Genomic DNA, 17,103 nt, shown 5'->3' on the forward strand with positions numbered 1-17,103 from the left:
CCGTCTGCTTTATACCTTTCAGTGTTCGGCTCGTGGCCTTTAGTAACGTTGCAGGTGGTCTGCCAGAGCCTGTGACAGGGTTACGATTAAGCCTATGACGCTGCATCTGTAACATTAAACAAACAAAAATAAAATAGCCGATTGCGCGACTTTTGCAGCACTGCGCAACTTAAAAACAGTGACCCGCAATTTTTGCAGTCACCCCTCCATTTTTTTTTTCGAGTGGATCAATAAGACGTTTTATCATAATATGAAGATACCCATACTACAGCTCAGAGATCTGACTACCTCGAGTAGACCTGTGGCAGACGGAAGTATAAGTAGGACAAGGAAGAGCGTGGGGGGCGTGTCCTCAGAGCCTTGCGTTAACTGCGTGGAGGACGCATTCTCTGCGCCGCGCTTCTCGTACACCTTCTGGAAAAGGCCTAGCGAAACTTGTTGAGTCTCGCCGATCTTCTCCTCGATTTGCTCGGCAGTGACAGAAGCATCGCCGGGAGGCCTTTCGAGGCCAATTCACTAAGTTCGCCAGCGAGTTTCGACACCTTCTCCCTCTCGGCAGCATCAAGCTGCTCCTTGAACTCGTTCATTGCTATCACAGGTGCGAATCAATGCGGGAAAGTGAAGCACCATGTAGTAAATACGTACCCTTCTCTGTGTCGACACAGACTGACTCGCCCTTGTTTGCTTCCTCGATGAGTTCCCAACGGGCCTTATCCACATCGGCATACTTCTCAGCGTCAGAGATCATGCACTCAATGTCCTTGTCGCTCAGACCTGACAAAGACGCGATCGTCATAGACTGATCCTTGTTGGTTGCCTTATCCTTGGCGGTGACGTGGACGATATCATCTACAAGGGATGAGGAAATTATCTGAAGACCTGTATAAAAGACATACCAGCATCGATGTCGAAAGTGATCTCAATTTGAGAGACGCCCTTCGGGGCCGGAATACCGACGAGATTGAAGTTGTCAAGGAGTTTGTTGTCCCTGACGAGTTCACGTTCACCCTGGAAAATCTTGTCCTCAATGGCGGTCTGGCCATCGGCAGCGGTAGAGAAAACTTGCGACTTCTTCGTTGGGATGGTCGTACTGCGGTTGATGAGTTTTGTCATGATACCATCGAAAGTCTCAATGCCGAGGGAGAGTGGGGTGATGTCGAGAAGTAGAATGTCGGTGACATTTCCGGCGAGAACACCACCCTGGATAGCAGCACTAATGGCAACGGCTTCATCAGGATCGACACCTTTACTCGGCTCACGACTGAAGATCGACTTCACGGACTCACCGACCTTAGGCATGCGGGTCATACCACCAACGAGGAAGACTTCGTTCACCTCACTAGACTTGACTCCAGCATCGGACAACGCTTTCTTGCAGGGATCAACGGTACGTTGGATCAGAGGGCCGGTAAGGGTCTCAAATTGAGTGCGGTTCAACTTCAAGTTGATGTACTTTGGACCGGTTGCGTCCGTGGTGATGAATGGCAAGTTAATTTCGGTCTGCGTCGTGGATGATAATTCAATCTTGGCCTTTTCGGCAGCCTCACGAATGCGCTGAATGGCCATGCAGTCTTGATTGAGGTCAATGCTCGACTCTTTCTTGAATTCGTTGAGGATGTGGGTAACAAGAGCGATGTCAAAGTCCTCGCCACCAAAGTGGGTGTCTCCATTGGTGGACTTGACCTTGAAGACTCCTTTGTGCATCTCCAGGATGGAGATATCAAAAGTACCACCGCCAAGATCGTACATGGCAATCACTGATGATTCGGTACGATCAAGGCCATATGCCAGTGCCGCGGCCGCCGGCTCGTTGATGACTCGAAGAACCTCAAGGCCAGTGATTTGACCAGCGTCCTTGGTGGCCTGCCGTTGCGCATCGTTAAAGTATGCGGGGACCGTAATGACCGCATGACTAATAATAGTAGTCAACACTGGGGGACTCCTAACTAGTATACGCGCAACTTACTTGACTTTCTTGTTGAGATACTGCCTGGCGGTCTCACGCATCTTGGTAAGTACCATGGACGATAACTCCTCAGCACTCTAGAAAGTATATTAGTTCTCTTACTGATCCAGAGGGGTGAAAAGGCATACGAATTGTTGTCTCTCGCCACCGATGTCAACCTCGACAGCTGGTCGAGCATCTTGAACACCCTGCAGATGATATAAGATGCTTTCCTATTTAACAATTGTCGCATGTACTAACCAGTGCTTCATGTCCTCCTGGACCTCCACGTCCTTGAACTTGCGGCCGATCAAGCGCTTAAATGTGAAGACAGTTCTGGTGGCGAGTGGACCAATGGATGGAGCTTGGTGCGGTGAAGGGCAAGAGCAGTGAATTTCTGTATCTTGGTCTTCAAGCCGGACGAGGATGGGGGCAACTCCGGGCAAGCGAAAAAGCAGGTGATAAAATGAGTACGAAGAGGCATCAAATTGAAACATGTTCATGGCTGTAGTATTCGTCTTGTCATGCGATGGGCTGTGTCGGTGGTGGTTTCGACGAAAATATGATATGGGAATCCAATGTCGACCGCAGGTGCCCGCACTCGCACTGGTAGTTGGTACATAGCAAGTCGTGTTGCGGTATATCCGTCTTCCTCGGGCTCCTTGGCACTTGCATCGTTGGTAGTCTTGCATGGATTCACGACGACGAGGGCAGTGGAGCTGATTCTAGTGCAAGGTAAGTCCGCACCTGTGGGCCCGTGACCGTGGGAAATGGTGTCGCACTACTGAGACAGTGGCGACACACCAGCAATGTCGATGCCGTGGACATGAGCTCCATCGCCCAGCTAGCGTTCCTGCCCCTTCCACAGCCCAGCCTTGGTAGATGGCCAGCTAATATCCAGACCGCTCATGGAACCATCAAGAAAGTGTACGATCAAGCTCTTTATGTCCTGCGATCTGATAGTTTTCCGGATCCCACTCGGGTTTCATTCCACATAGACGCACTCACTTCAACTGCACTTCCCATCCTCGAAGCACTTATCCCTAGTGGTGCTAGTCATGAGGACGAATCTCTGCCTCAGGAGTGGTTGGTGGGTGTCGCAAGGCTCATTGGGCAGGCAGTGCAAGATCTTCGGGACGTGGCACAGGTTGTTAATATGTTGTATGTCCGATTTTCTGTCGGTGAATGGCGCTTGACTTCTTTTCAAGTGAATGGCGAGAGGTTAGTATACCTGAGCTTGTAACGGAGTCCAAGAATGGTCGGCGCGGACGGCCTCAGAAGTCTGTATGCCCTGACTTCCTTACTGAGGTTGTCACCGATAATAGCCGTCACATCAGTCTCAGTGAACTTGCTCGCATCCTAGGCATTAGCCGCATGACACTCTGGCGAACTATGCGGAAACATGGCCTGAAGCGGAGCTACACCGTATTGAGCAACGATGACTTGGATGTAGTTGTGAGGGCGTTCAAGAAACACAAACCAGAGTCTGGATTCCGCTATTTACTCGGACACTTACGCCATCATGGGATTCGAGTCCAACAAAAACGAATATGGCAGTCATTGTCTCGCGTTGATAGACTAGGTCAGCGGTTACGTGAACATCGTGTTATAAAACGCAGGGTGTATCGTGTCAAGAGGTCAAATGCGCTCTGGCACATTGACGGACACCACAAACTCATCCGATGGGGATTTGTGGTCCATGGAATTATTGATGGTTACTGTCGAACGGTGTGTCGCAGCGCTTACTGACATGTTTGATTGACCTTACGCTTTCAACAGATTACTGGTTTATGTGCCAGTACAGACAACCTCGCATCAACCGTTTTCAATGTATTCCTCAATGCACAGGCAGAGTATGGAATGCCATCACGTATGAGAGGTGATCGTGGTGGTGAAAATATCGACGTGGCTACATACATGGTAGCTGTCCGAGGTCCCAACCGTGGATCATTTATGTGGGGATCGTAAGTCACAACTACGCGCCAATGGCTGTCTTTTTGATGTCATGTACTACAGGTCTACCCGAAACTCGAGGATTGAACGCGTGTGGGTCGAAGTTGGAACTCAATTTGTACGCCGCTGGCGGGGATTTTTTTCTCGGTGTGAAAGACTTCACTGCCTTAATCCTGGTGACAGCAGTCACCTGTGGCTCATTCAAAGGCTCTTTCTTCGGGAAATTAATGATGATTGTGAGGACTTCCAGTGCGAATGGAACCTTCATCCAATTAGCGGGCCAACGACCAATAATAAAAGTCCACAGGTGTGTGAAGCATATCATTTTAAGGATGGGCCGCACTCAATTTTACTGACATATCCACAGGATTTACGGCTTATCAGTAATGTCACGCTAGGAGAATACTACGACGAATATGAGGGGATCCATCCCCTCACTATTGAGCGATATTATGGCGTTCACGGCCATGTACGGGTTCGGCGGAATGGCCAAACGGGTGCGGGCCATTGCCCCGACGAGGAGCCAGAGGCCGATGACGAAGAAATTGCCACAAACGAACATAATGGTATTCTGAGAAGGGTTGGAGCTGACCTCCAGGAGCAAGTGCGCCATGAAGCAGTGGAAGTTCCTGGCAAAGGATCACCTTTCGCATGTGTCAAAGACGAGGCAGAATTTTGGTCAGTGCTTGACCGCGTTGTCATTGAAGATATCACACCAGCAGGGTATGGAGATGATCATGGGTCAGAAGGTGATGAATCAACAGAGGAGCACATCGCAATTGGTCGGCAGGGAACACGGTTTGTTACAGTATCATTAGCAGAGCCCATATGGGCAAGACGGGCAAAAACCTGGTGTCAGGCACTCGCCGTTCTAACTCTCTTCGATGCAGATGGTTATTTTTGATCCCCCCCTAGTCATACATGCAATGTATTTACTGTACATATGGTCATGGTCAATTCAGTGGTTGTCGAGTTGAGCACAAGCACAACACTACCGGCTTAGTCAACATTAGACAGACACATCAGAACTCAGAGTCCTGCCTCGAGCTTCAGTCTTCACTCACTCCTTCTCTCGTTGCCGGTAGTTGGTCCAATCCCTCCATGCCAGATGTCGACGAGCGGCTCTGCTGCTATTTCGATGAGAACGGAAAACAATGCAGTTGCAGGATGTTTACCGCACCTGCCAACAAGAATGCACGTTATCACTGTCGTGAGTGCATGCATGGTTTCAGTAATCACCCGGAAGCACAATTTAGCAACAAATCCCCGAAATTGACTATGGATGTAAAGGTAGAGCCTGCAACCGGCAACCGGCTTTTGGATGTGTTCCATCAACGGAAGACATCTCGCACTATGGAGTTGCCTAACTCCCTCCAGCATGTGCGTGAAGAGGTCCTGAAAGGATTCCGTGCTGGTAGCAGTGGGACACAACGAGTTACATCAACTAAAATTAAGGTGCGTTGGACCACTTCCTAAGCCAGTGTCCATACTCCAATATTGATGATCACAGAAACCTAACTCTACTGGGAAGCGGGTCCCATCTGGTAACCATGATGGGTCCCAGCAGGATGTTTTAGTTGGAACGTGGCTACTACTGATCAATGCATTGGATGAGGTATGTGCTATTGAACTAGCTCCTAACAAGTATTAATCACAGATATACAGGCAGGTGAATTGATCCAGACAAAACCACTGTCGAGAACAGAAATGTACACAGCAGAACATCGGCAGTGTGTGCACACTGGTGCCAATGCGGCCAAATTCGCATTCCGGCGGGACTGGACTCACGACGATGTCGACAAGTACCTCAGAGAACACGTTTTCCCGCGTCCGATGGAGTATGCACTTATGCACAAGAAGGGTAAAAGTAAGGCGAGCTGTTGTTGGAAACTCGCCTTCAAGGAGAAACAACGATTCGGACTCGCAGTGACCGAGGACCTTCCGACTGGCCAGGATCTATTCTACTATCGAGGACGGTTTAAATGTGGCACAGATTCGAGCATAATTATAGGTATGAGTTATGCCTTCCACCTGTTAAACTACTAATATATCAACACAGCATTGTGCGGTCATGTCCCGGAAGAGGAATATGCGTCTTGGGGTCTAAGACAGCATCAGGAGAGTAGTGAATTCCAGCCAGCAAAGCTTCGAGAGAGTAGCGACTCCATCCCTCCAGCAGCCTCAAGTGAAGACTCCGAAGACAAACGGACAATATTTGAATCCATGATGCGGAAGCAGGGACGCAGTCAGCACCCTGGTACGATGACCAGAACCCTGTTCTAATCACAGCTGACCTCTGAATTTTCCCCTCTGTGCAGACCAACCAAAAGGGAAACGAGGCCGATATCAATCACCGGTAATCGAGATCGAGAGTTCAACTGACTCTACTCAGCCACCGCCCAGCACCCAAGTTCCTCGCATCCATGGTGGATCCATCAGGCCATCAACACGTAAGTCCCATTTCTTTGTTTTTGACATGTGCTCACACCGCAACAGTTTTTCTCCCATCAGGCGACAGTGACTTATTGGATGTGGCTGACCTCCCGACTCAATTGAAGGGTCTCTCGGTTTCTCCACCTCCACCCACATTCGTTGGCCAGGCGCCTCTCGCCACTGTGAATCGCTATGTCTCGTTGCCCCCCAAATTTTTACAGGATCTTGATCCCTTTGGATCACTGGTCAACTCCCCCCTCTTACACCCGTATGTAAATCCGTGGTCACCTGATTATTTCCTTGGTGCGGCCGACTACTTTTGATTTGGAGGTAACATGCTATTGAGTATGAATGGTCATCCACTTACATCTAACCGTAATCCACATTCATGTCTATGGAATTTTGAGGTACCACCCACATTCGTTTAATCAGCATTCATGTCGACGCAGTTACATCCTGTAATCACTTGTCCCCAGCATCAATATACCGTTGATCTCGAGGCTTAGCCCTCTTCGCAAATATTGTTGTGGTTTGTTTACTCCTGTCAGCGGAGCCAGCCACATGTCCTGCTCGTCGACGCAAGTCCAATCCCTCTGCAAAGTGATGGATGACCAAACCCAAACCATGCCCATGCGACGACATCACATGTTCTACTACGAAGACGGAACCCATATCTTCCAGGTGAGTTACCTAGCATCGTAGTAACATCTATCAGGCTGTTTACAATACATCCAGGCTCAAAGTTCACTATTCAAAGTCCATAAGAGTGTTCTCTCCGACAAATCCATCGCCTTTAAGTCTATGTTTGCTGCACAAGACAGTACCGGACTTCCCCAAACTGATGGACACAGCGACGAAAAACCAATTATTGTGCCTGATCAAGTCTCCGACCTAGGATTTGAACTGTTTCTGTCCGTGTGCTACAACAAGTAGGTCGATCCGTATGCTGCCATTGAAAATATGCTATATATTGATGTTGTTATTTCAGATGGCGCCCAGATACTTCACAGGCATCCGAGACCACCCTTCTTCAGCTCCTTGAGCTTAGTCGCATGTATGAGTCCAAGGACGTCCGTGAACACGCCATCAAGCAACTCGCCTCTCGCCGCTATACCATCAAACCTATCACACTGATCTCCATTGCCCTAAAATATCATATCAAGGACATCTTCTGTTACGCATTCAGACGGCTCATCCCAAAGCCTATAAACGAACTCAACCACGCCGATTATGAGCTTCTTACTGTCCCTGTATGGATGACGCTCCTCAGAGTCAAGGAGCGACTCGAACTCCACCGCCGTATTGTGGCATGTGAGCCACCACCTATGGTGCATTCGCCGTGTTGCCAGGACCACAAGAGGTGTGTTGACGACTGGCGCCAAGTATGGTGGAATGGCATGGGCCGGTACTTGCTTGATGGTCGTAGTCCTCAGCCATACAACTCTGCGGTCAAGCAATTTGAAGGTCTTAGCTATGGGAGTGTCGACCCCGAGTGTTGGAGAGTGATGCTCGCTCTTGTCAAGGAGGGGAAGGCATTTCAGCACGAAGATGATCTCATTTACCGCACAGCTCGGGGACTGGCAGAGTACTTGATCCACGAACCCTTCTTCGGCGATGATATAGACATGTGATCCTACAGTTGTACATCTAGTGTCGTGGCCATCCACCCAAAAAATCACAGGCCATATATATTTAAAGTATTAATGACTGCAAAAGTTGCGGGTCACTGTCTTTAAGTTGCGCAGTGCTGTAAAAGTATGACGCTGCATCTGTAACATTAAACAAAAAAAAAATAAAACAGTTGATTGCGCGACTTTTGCAGCACTGTTCCTGCGCAACTTTTTATACTACCCCTGCATAATTTTTAACACAGCCACCTTGTACCACTTTGCACTAGCTAGGAGGGCAGATAAAATAGATAAACGTAGGCAGGACGTGAACGCAGTTCGTCGGCACCCTCCCCAGTCATCCCGCCCAATCCACGAGGCCGTGATGCCCCACAGGGCCCGCTCGAACGCTCGACCCCCTCCCCCGCCCCTCCCGCCTGGTGGCGGGATTGCTCCTTCGGGAAATTCACACGGCATCGCCACCTGCAAATTCATGTGACCGCACTCCGCGCCACAAGTCATCACTGGCCTAGCGTATTTAGGCCCATTTCTTGGCAAATACCCATTATTACATGGGTTATGTACAGTAGCATCGAAACGAGTCCCGAGGAACGGGCGAGGAGTGCGTGTAGCCCTGACTCACTCGCTCCCCCGTGCACGTGCCCTGCTTAGTCAGTAGCTGTGGGCACAGCCACCTGCAAATTTTCTGCGCATTACTGCAAAAGTCGCGCAATCAGCTGTTTTATTTTTGTTTGTTTAATGTTACAGATGCAGCGTCATATAAAAGTTGCGCAATCGCCTGTTTTATTTTGTTTGTTAATGTTACAGATGCAGCGTCATATAAGCCTAGTTGAGCTAAGACTAAAATACACAGGCGTCAAGAAAAGGTTTTATAATGGCGCTCAGCTTAGCGCTCATTCGTATGTTATATGTACATACTTTGGACCATTTTATCCAGAAGAAGTCGAGCCTTGCAATGCCGGGGCAACAGATGGGGATAGCATACATACATCCTTCTGCAAAAAGCCACGATTTAGTCGCAAATTAAAGGGGTTAAAGCTCAGCACATTACGGGGAACGTGCATAATGATGGGTAAACTTATCCAGTGCTACATGGGATTCTGTTATTCGGCCTGACCTATGATCACATGTGAGCACACGGGGAACGCCTATGTACATATTTGTCTCTAACTTACAAAACTTCCATTACAAGATAAGGTGCTGTTTGATGGAACCACCAGAGGCTAGGGGAGGTCGCTGACTCTTGGGTTCGTGAAGAAACACTTTTGACCGTCCATACCGAGACTTGCATCTTATCTAAACTGGAAAACAAAGTAAAGCCTTGCAGTTCAGTGGATATGTAGGGTCAATATGCAAGCCATCCGCCCAAGGTGTAATTTCATGATTCGGAGTGAGTTGGAAACAGTTAGTTCCAACAGCCAATTCAGTCCTGGTGCCCTTGGATTCACGTACTTAGACTGCCACAAATACCACACACATCTGTAAAATGGTCGAATTACAGCATACACTTTGGACGGCTTTTTGAATTGTTTGAGAGCTCGGCACGCACTGTTACTTCACCGGGTAAACGCTAAGCGTCAAGTTGGCCAGCCAACTTGACGCTTAGCTTTTGCAGATGCAGGGTCCTGCTCTTGTTTAGTAATGTTTGCACACCACGACAGATCTTGAAGCTTCGCTTCATCCACCCCGGTAATGCCGGGAGTTCCCCAATGCAAATGAACTTGTAGCGTAGGCCATGGAATTGCCCTTATCCAATTGGTATACATTGTTGCTGTTTTTATTCATCAACTCTGAACGACGAGGGGACCACTCACTGAAGACTTACTGTACACTTCCCAGTTCCAGGCACACCGCTTGGGGTTTGCCTGCAGACACCACTTCAGCAAAGGTTGGGCACGGGCGCTAGGCAAGTCGTGCCCAATGAAAAACACGGTAGGCGTACATTATGGGCAGCATCGATGTCTGGGTTAATAGCACTGCTGACAGCGACAGCTACCAGGACTGCGAGTATACGAGAAAGCGGGAAAAGATGCATGCTGATGGTCAATACAAGAGTTTCAGTCCTTGGGAAGCCTACAAATGAAAGACGACTCAGTGCAGCTCTTTAATACCCCGTTTGCAGTTTCGATGCTCCCTTCCAGCGCGGTCACCATCATCTACGCGTATCGAAGAAACTTGCTCTAAGTTAACCTACGACCTTAATGATCCCGGGCTAATACTTAAACGGTTGCTGACAACAGTATGCTCATGAGGCCCAACCTGTGATCACTCTAGCCCGGCACGTATGTAGGAGCACTTACCTGAAGTGCTTCCCCTATGGTGCCCTTACTAGTTGGCTGCACTCTGCAGTGATTTGGGAGCAACGTGCTCCCAGCGGGTTCGGTTTCACTGTCTCCATGACACTACATGGTCTCAAGGTGGGGGGAGATGAGAGTACCATCTTCTGTTTTGAGGTTACCCTTCTACTCGGAGTCTTGGGTGTGAAGCACTCGGTGTTGACAGGGAAAGCACCGAACAGAGCTCGAGGTAGTCACCCCTTCCGAATCTTATTAGTATGTTTGCATTGTGATCAGAATAGGGTCAGACTCAAGCTGCGGTAGTAATGTTCTCGTGGGTTCCTGTCCTGCATTGTGGTGCTTTAGTCTAAGATGTGTTCAGCGACTCCGAATGACATGGACGTCAGCGCCAGCTGATTGACCATATTTGGTAATACTGCACTTGTACCCGACTCTCCAGCAAATATGCCGCGTCGAGCGCGTCCGTCGAATCGAGCACCCTCAAAGTCGAAAACACCTGCATCGTCGGTGAGCGCGTCACCTATACGGCCGACCGCGTCATCACGCTCTCCATGGAACCCACAACACACGAAACAAGCGCGTCCAAAAGCTGTGAACTTTTTCGAATCGAAGAGGGATGGCGGTGTACTAAGTGGTCACAATGGTAAGGAAAGCCAGGAGGAAGAATCCGATACCTTTGGGAATGAGGATGATGAATCATACGAGTCTACGTCGTCGTCGTCATCAGATCCAGGGGACAGTGAGGATGATAGTGGATCGGAGGGAGAGGAGGAGGAGGAAGAAGAAGAGGATGCAGATGCAGATGCACCACGAATATCTCAATGGGTCGATGATGAGATGATAGATGGTACCGGTATCTCTGGAGGAGAGTCTGACTCGGAAGGAACCCATAAGGCTAAGGCGAATGTGCAAATGGTATTTTTCTTTTTACCTCTTCTGCAATGCTTTTTGGGGGTGTTATCGATAGACTGACATGTATTTGTGCCAATCTTCAAGCGGTCTCTCCAGGATGGTAAGTTTCGTTGTGGGATCGACTTATCTCTTCCATGTTCACTATTTCTCTTTTTCTTAATATCAGATTTGTCGACGTTTCCGTTGGGAGTACTACGCAAAGCACAACATTCACTAGGCCAAGCTCAAGCACTCGGTGATTCAGACTCTACCGTGTCTACTTCAGAAGGCGAGGAAAGCGATATCGATGACAGTAAACCCTTCCCGAGCACTTCCAAAGAAAAGGACGATGAGGAGGGTCCCAAAAGACAGAAAAAAGAACTAGCTAAACGACCGCACAAACATGCGTAAGTCCCCTCCCCCCTTGTATAAGGCATGCGGTGATGATCCCCCTGTATAGACCAACGGAGGTGTCATCTAAGCGACCGGTCACTCGGCGTAGGACGGTTGTGGAAGATAATACCCCAGTGAGAGCAACACGATCCAACCTTCCGGATCTTTTCCCCTCATCTTTTATCTTCTTGGTTTAGAAACCAAGAGACCCTCGCTTTCTGCACGTAACTGGTAAATACGACGAAGAAAAATTTCGAAAACAATACTCCTTCCTTTCCGCACTACATACCGACGAGCTCAAGACTCTCCGGGAGAATTACAATACTGCACGCAAGCTCCTAGCAAACTCACCTCGCGACCTACGCCCAGCCCGCGAAGAGGAGGTCAAGCGACTTGAGCTGGCCGTGAAGCGAGCCGAGAGCGCTGTCAACCGGGATACGAGGGAGAAAGTGGAAACGGAGGCGCTTCAGAAGGTGGCGCAAGCTGAGAAGCAGAAGAGGGAACAGGGTAAAGGGGCCTGGTTCATGAAACGATGTGCGTCGCCGCATCTCCTCTTCTCCTTTTCGGGGCGGGGGGCAGTTGTATTATTAGTCCCGTTCCCCATGTGAATGTGGCACGACTTATGACAACCTGTTTACAGCTGAGAGGAAAGATTTACTAAACAAAGCTCGCTACGACGCTATCGCTGCCTCCGGTGGGAGTCAAGCGGTCAAGAAGGCTATCGAGAAAAAGCAAAAAAAGATTAGCCAGAAGGAGAAGAAATCTAGACCATTTGCCAAAGGCGCGTTCGGTCAGGGTGCAATTGCTAGTGGGAACACGCCAGGACGTAAACGCTCAGCAGGGTCGGCGGACGCCACGAACAAGGGTAGTACAAAGCGTAGGAGAGTGGCTTGAGGTGGCTCGACGGCTGCTAGACCGTGTACATACATACGTACACGTACAAGGGGAACGTGCATTGCATTTTAGCTTGATGGGTAGCACTACCTTATCAGGTCTGGACCATGTTAGTCTTGTCGCAGGTATCTCAATTCTGACAGAACCCAAATCCGATCGCACGTTGCGATGTTCTAGACTGATTATTTTTCTTTGCATTGGCATTCAAACGAGTCAATCGCGGAAAACAATTATCCATTGATTGTATCGTAACTTTGTTTTAGGATCTGACTGCTACTTATTCTCTGTTTCTGTCTCTTTCCTTCAGGGGAGTGGAGGGAAAATGCACGTGTAAGAAAGAAAAAAAAGAAATTGCTTTTCATCGCATCAAGATGGCGTGTGTTGATCGGGTACTTTAGTGGTTCGGGGGTATGTCGCCGAGGGAATAAGGAGTAGGAACCGTGGATCTATGAAGAATGGGGATTACGAAGTAGAATGCGGAACAGAGGAAGACGAGAAAGTCGGTAATGATGCCGGAGCTGCTGCGCAAGCCTGGACAGTGGAAGGAGCTTCCGACTCATCAGGCACTATGGGTATTGTCGTTGTAGTGGAGGGCGTGCCAGAGAGAATGTCTTCTTGCTCGTATAGCCGCAGATAAACGCCGAGGTGGATCTGTGCCAGCCGTGCCAACCGCTCTGCGAGCAAGTGGATTTCGTCAGCGAGAGGTTCCATGCCGGAGGCGAGCCCAGTAGAACTACTGGACGATGACGACGACGACGACGAGAGCGGCGGCGCCCCCTGGGTGGCCGACCCCAGTGTTGTTGCTTCGCTCGGAGGGAATGCCAATGCAACCACTTGGCTGAACACCGCGTCGCGCACCTTGTTCTTGAGCATGGTACTCAGAGGCGAGTTTGGTCGGATGTGAGTATCAGACCACCCCTCGGCAAGTCTGAGCGTCCGCTCATCCGGTGCATAGGCATGCGGAGCGGAAGGGGTGTCCACAGTCGAAGTAGCCGATTGGCTCGATGCATTGCCCCGGGATTCCTTGGCCCGCAGCGCCACTTGCAACACGATGTCCCGCTTAATCTTACACCACTTGTCGTCAGCTGGACAATCTCCGCCGCCACTACCAAAAGCACCGTCCGAGTTGCCGTATTTGAGGAAGTGCCCGAGATGCGAGGAGGATATGTCACGTATCTCGCGTTTCAACTTGAGCAGCTCCGCATCGTTCACTCGAGAGTGATCCCGGGGTACTGATGAGTCACCGGCATCGGAGAAGACGAGCTGACGGTACAGGAGTAAGAACATGTACATTGCAGCAGTGTCAGTAGCGTCCGCAGCCAGGACCAATAGGCGAGCACTATCCAGGTAAGTGGTCTCAGGGTATAGAGGTAACGGACACATGGCTGAAGGGGCAGCAATGGCAGATCCGGAAGAACATTGTGGGGATGGGACTGGAGAAGGGGGGTCGAAAACGAGGTCTGTGAGGCCCTTAAGAACGCTGATGTACGTTTTCTGGGTTTGCGTAAGATTGCGATAATCGAACGACCCGGATGGGAAGGTCGGATGAGATAAGATGGGTGAGGCAAGGAGACGACGATGTGACGACTCCATCCATTTCCGTGTGATATCAAGAGAGGAGCCCTGTCCCTTGCGGCCTTTGAAGGCCTTGAGTTCATATTGCCCGGAAGTATCAACAAGGCACGGACGCAGAGCCTGCAACTGATGGTTCGCAATATCCTGATGGGAAGCGTAAGCCTGTGCTGGACTAACCTGGTTGATATGTTCAAGAGAGAAAAACTCACCAGTTTCATAAGCTCAAGGATCTCGAGGCACATGCGCACAGCTTTTACAGCATCGGCCTTAGTTCCCCCTCCACCAGGTGCACACTGCTTTGCCACTTCGACCATGGCATCAACGGCACGGTCGCGCATCGGGGCACAATGGCTTTTGAGGGTCTGACCGATTACAACAAAGAGGCCGGAAGGGTCAAACAGATCGTGCTGTAGCTCCTGTTGTATGAGATCTGGGTCGAAGACAGATCTGAGGTGGGCGGCCTGTGCTGCATGCCGCTCGATCTGAGGCTGAAGCGTTGATGGGTGGGCATATGCATCTGAGATGCCGGTCAAAGGCTGAATGACGAACAGAAGAACTTCCAGGAACTCCGTCAGCAGAAGGCGAATACGGGAGGGTGTTCGAAGAGTGAGAACGCAGGAAGAAGGGGAGAATATGAGGACATGATCCTTGGATGCAGCAACGGATTGGCAAACGCAAAGACAGTCACAGGGTCGGCCTTGCGAGTCGAAGGAAATGCATGTGCAGCCGGTTTCGAGTTCCTGAGCGACGGCACGCCAGTACCTGTCTGAAAGGTCACGTTTTCTTCGACCTGAAGTTGGTCTGAACTGTAAGCCCGCGTCGAACATGAGATCATGACCTAATGGAGGATTATCAGTGACGATGACGAAGTGCGACGACGGAATGACGTACGAAGCTGAGGATTGCGGAGGATAGCACTCAGGTCTAACTCCTTGAGAGTCTGACGGTTGATTAAAGGATGTAGGGAGGGTATATGAGGGGAGGATAGATCGATTGGGTATGGGGGGTGAACAAGCAAATGGGATGCATCTGTTGGAAGGAAGCAGCTGTCAATCCTGAGAGTGAATGGGTGGGAGGTTGTCTGAGACGGGGAACTGAGGGCTCCACGGTGTTCGGGTCTTTTGCGCGAACGACGCGTGGGACTGGGAGGGACGAAAGAAGTCCGAGACGGCGACTGCCTTTCGGGTATACGGAGATTTCGTTTCGGAGGAGAGGGAAGGTGTGAGGCATCAACCCGGGAACGTTTGGGTGATCGAAGGGACGGATCAGCGGTGGGAGACGAGGGGGACAAGGGAGAGGAGGGAGAGGGGTCGGTTGGAGAGGACTCTGAGGGCCAAACAGCGTGGGCGGTGTCCGTCGAGAGCCATGGGCTGGAGGGTGGCTGGCGTGGGGCGTAGTGGGCGACGCTGTTGTCACCTACGAGGATGTCGTCGCTGGTGGTTGGTGTATGTGCATCCTGAGAGATCGCTGGGTGCTGACACTCCTCTTCAGCATCGGCCTTTCGTTTTCTGCAGTTGACGGGGGGGAGAGGATGGCCGAGATCGCCCATAAGCCAAAGGAGGAGGGGGAGAGGACGGCAACGGGGGAGAGTATAGCACGAGAGAAAAGGGAGAAAGGGACCGGGTCTGCAGTGGTATATATATATTATATATATTAGCTGAAACTCAGGGCGACCGCATGGGGACAGAAACTGACCTGCCGAAGGATATTGAATTCTGTAATATTCCAGCTGGGGCCACAGACAGAATGAAAGACACGCTGGGCAGTCTGCAGTCAGTCCTAGTCAGTTTCCAGCAGGCTGGGGTGGCCGTACTAACTAGCGTATGACTATATAGCAGCAGCAGCAGCAGGGAGACTCTCAGAGGAGGGACGGCTGCCACGCTGTCGCCCCGTTATAAAAAAATGAGCTGTACCAATCTCTGATCGTGGCTTTATAGCTCGTCCCTGGAGTGTCCACTTACGCTCTATGGCAAATGCATATCATTGTGATGGAGCCTCGAGGCACACCCCCATCCTGATCCATCCCTAGCAACCTTGGCAACACGCGCTGGGAGCCTGCCAGTTCCAAGTCGTTATTGCGGTTAGCCACTACCAGGCATGCGCACTTGGCGTGCCGTATCTGCTCGTCAAAAAACATACCCCGTATGTTTGTATTTTATCCCATCCTAACCCCCGCAATAGCACGTCTATTATAGACACCCCCTTCGCATCCTTTTGTTTCAATTCCCACCTGAATGAGAAACGGTCTGGTCGGCAACGCCCGTCTCTACGCCATCCCCCCCGCAGTCTGTGTTGTCGTCCTCGCCCCTCCATTGTCTTCCAATCGAACCTTCCTAACAGAGCTGCCCTCCTTTCATTTTTCATGTCCAACACAATGGCAACCCTGCTAACACGACGCATCGTGCCCTCCGTGCGGTGACTAACATACATAACAATGTCTATTTGTCTCCTCCATAGCGCCGTGGATGGGCTTAACTGCCCTTTCCGCACCTGACGTATTTCCGACACATTCTCATTCGGTCGGACGTTTAGTAAGCTACGCAGTCCCTTATCTTGAGATTCCTCCCCGGGGGCCCCGCGTCGTCGGTCAGAGATGACCGCAAAACTCCTTCATGTCTGCTCGCGTAAGTGTTACACCCACGTCAGTCCGCGGCATGCACGCCTGAGATCCCAACAGCATTTCAACAGATTCCAACACAGCCAGCCAGTTCCAACGCCGGCCAACCAGTCAGGAAATATGCTCTCCAGAAGGATGATTGTACTAGGCAACTCTAATGTCTCGTGTCAGCTCACCCACGTTCATCGACATCTTTGATCCACCTTTCGGCATCTGGCGCAAACCCATCACACAGGCTCGCTTTCCCTTCTGCGTCATCTCCCTTCATTCGTTCACAGCTCCATATGAAATTCGGCCTCCCATCTGAAATGAGTCCGTCCGAGTGGCGACAAGATTATCTTTGTCTGTCCTCGCTGTCTATCGTCGCTTCCTCCCGCTGTCCTCTGCAGATAATTTTGTTCCACATCACTATCTTACTCGATCACCCCCTATTTGTTTTACTTATTGCCCATCATGGTCCCACAATCATGCTGCCGA

At 50.4% G+C, this 17,103-nt stretch overlaps 8 protein-coding genes across 8 annotated transcripts; 5 read left to right on the forward strand and 3 right to left on the reverse strand.

The window, feature by feature from the left end:
• Positions 1-243: 243 nt before the first annotated feature.
• On the reverse strand, positions 244-2,448 carry F5J12DRAFT_779944 (heat shock protein 70 family; the record flags this gene model as incomplete). The annotated part of the gene is made up of 7 exons (XM_051742434.1): positions 244-499; positions 541-589; positions 646-849; positions 897-1,912; positions 1,967-2,043; positions 2,095-2,154; positions 2,203-2,448. The coding sequence occupies 7 exons, from the start codon at positions 2,446-2,448 to the stop codon at positions 244-246; spliced, it is 1,908 nt and encodes a 635-aa protein (XP_051604511.1).
• Positions 2,449-3,478: 1,030 nt separating this feature from the next.
• On the forward strand, positions 3,479-3,661 carry F5J12DRAFT_703870 (uncharacterized protein; the record flags this gene model as incomplete). The annotated part of the gene is made up of 1 exon (XM_051740543.1): positions 3,479-3,661. A coding segment is annotated over one exon (183 nt), but the record flags the coding sequence as incomplete, so codon positions are not given.
• A 289-nt stretch (positions 3,662-3,950) lies between these two features.
• On the forward strand, positions 3,951-4,802 carry F5J12DRAFT_713658 (uncharacterized protein; the record flags this gene model as incomplete). The annotated part of the gene is made up of 2 exons (XM_051740850.1): positions 3,951-4,205; positions 4,266-4,802. 2 exons carry the CDS (start codon positions 3,951-3,953, stop codon positions 4,800-4,802), a joined length of 792 nt encoding a protein of 263 aa, XP_051604513.1.
• On the forward strand, positions 4,711-6,843 carry F5J12DRAFT_315151 (uncharacterized protein). Its single transcript, XM_051738868.1, has 7 exons — positions 4,711-5,353; positions 5,409-5,513; positions 5,564-5,765; positions 5,826-5,909; positions 5,958-6,155; positions 6,217-6,348; positions 6,395-6,843. Exons 1-7 carry the CDS (start codon positions 4,820-4,822, stop codon positions 6,652-6,654), a joined length of 1,515 nt encoding a protein of 504 aa, XP_051604514.1. The 5' UTR covers positions 4,711-4,819; the 3' UTR covers positions 6,655-6,843.
• Positions 6,844-7,132: 289 nt separating this feature from the next.
• On the forward strand, positions 7,133-7,962 carry F5J12DRAFT_713896 (uncharacterized protein; the record flags this gene model as incomplete). Its single annotated transcript, XM_051740863.1, has 2 exons — positions 7,133-7,260; positions 7,320-7,962. The coding sequence occupies 2 exons, from the start codon at positions 7,133-7,135 to the stop codon at positions 7,960-7,962; spliced, it is 771 nt and encodes a 256-aa protein (XP_051604515.1).
• Positions 7,963-9,006: 1,044 nt separating this feature from the next.
• On the reverse strand, positions 9,007-9,994 carry F5J12DRAFT_779946 (uncharacterized protein; the record flags this gene model as incomplete). Its single annotated transcript, XM_051742435.1, has 6 exons — positions 9,007-9,076; positions 9,135-9,255; positions 9,412-9,438; positions 9,613-9,705; positions 9,785-9,824; positions 9,902-9,994. 6 exons carry the CDS (start codon positions 9,992-9,994, stop codon positions 9,007-9,009), a joined length of 444 nt encoding a protein of 147 aa, XP_051604516.1.
• A 677-nt stretch (positions 9,995-10,671) lies between these two features.
• On the forward strand, positions 10,672-12,580 carry F5J12DRAFT_803968 (uncharacterized protein). Its single transcript, XM_051744481.1, has 6 exons — positions 10,672-11,171; positions 11,253-11,268; positions 11,335-11,554; positions 11,608-11,674; positions 11,738-12,074; positions 12,181-12,580. Exons 1-6 carry the CDS (start codon positions 10,701-10,703, stop codon positions 12,432-12,434), a joined length of 1,365 nt encoding a protein of 454 aa, XP_051604517.1. The 5' UTR covers positions 10,672-10,700; the 3' UTR covers positions 12,435-12,580.
• A 316-nt stretch (positions 12,581-12,896) lies between these two features.
• Positions 12,897-15,558, reverse strand: F5J12DRAFT_779948 (T-complex protein 11-domain-containing protein; the record flags this gene model as incomplete). The annotated part of the gene is made up of 3 exons (XM_051742436.1): positions 12,897-14,186; positions 14,219-14,847; positions 14,901-15,558. The coding sequence occupies 3 exons, from the start codon at positions 15,556-15,558 to the stop codon at positions 12,897-12,899; spliced, it is 2,577 nt and encodes an 858-aa protein (XP_051604518.1).
• Between the last annotated feature and the right edge of the window lie 1,545 nt (positions 15,559-17,103).

This window comes from Pisolithus orientalis (assembly GCF_024613125.1).
Source record: "Pisolithus orientalis strain OTSU chromosome Unknown F5J12scaffold_3, whole genome shotgun sequence".
NCBI lineage: Eukaryota > Fungi > Basidiomycota > Agaricomycetes > Boletales > Pisolithaceae > Pisolithus > Pisolithus orientalis.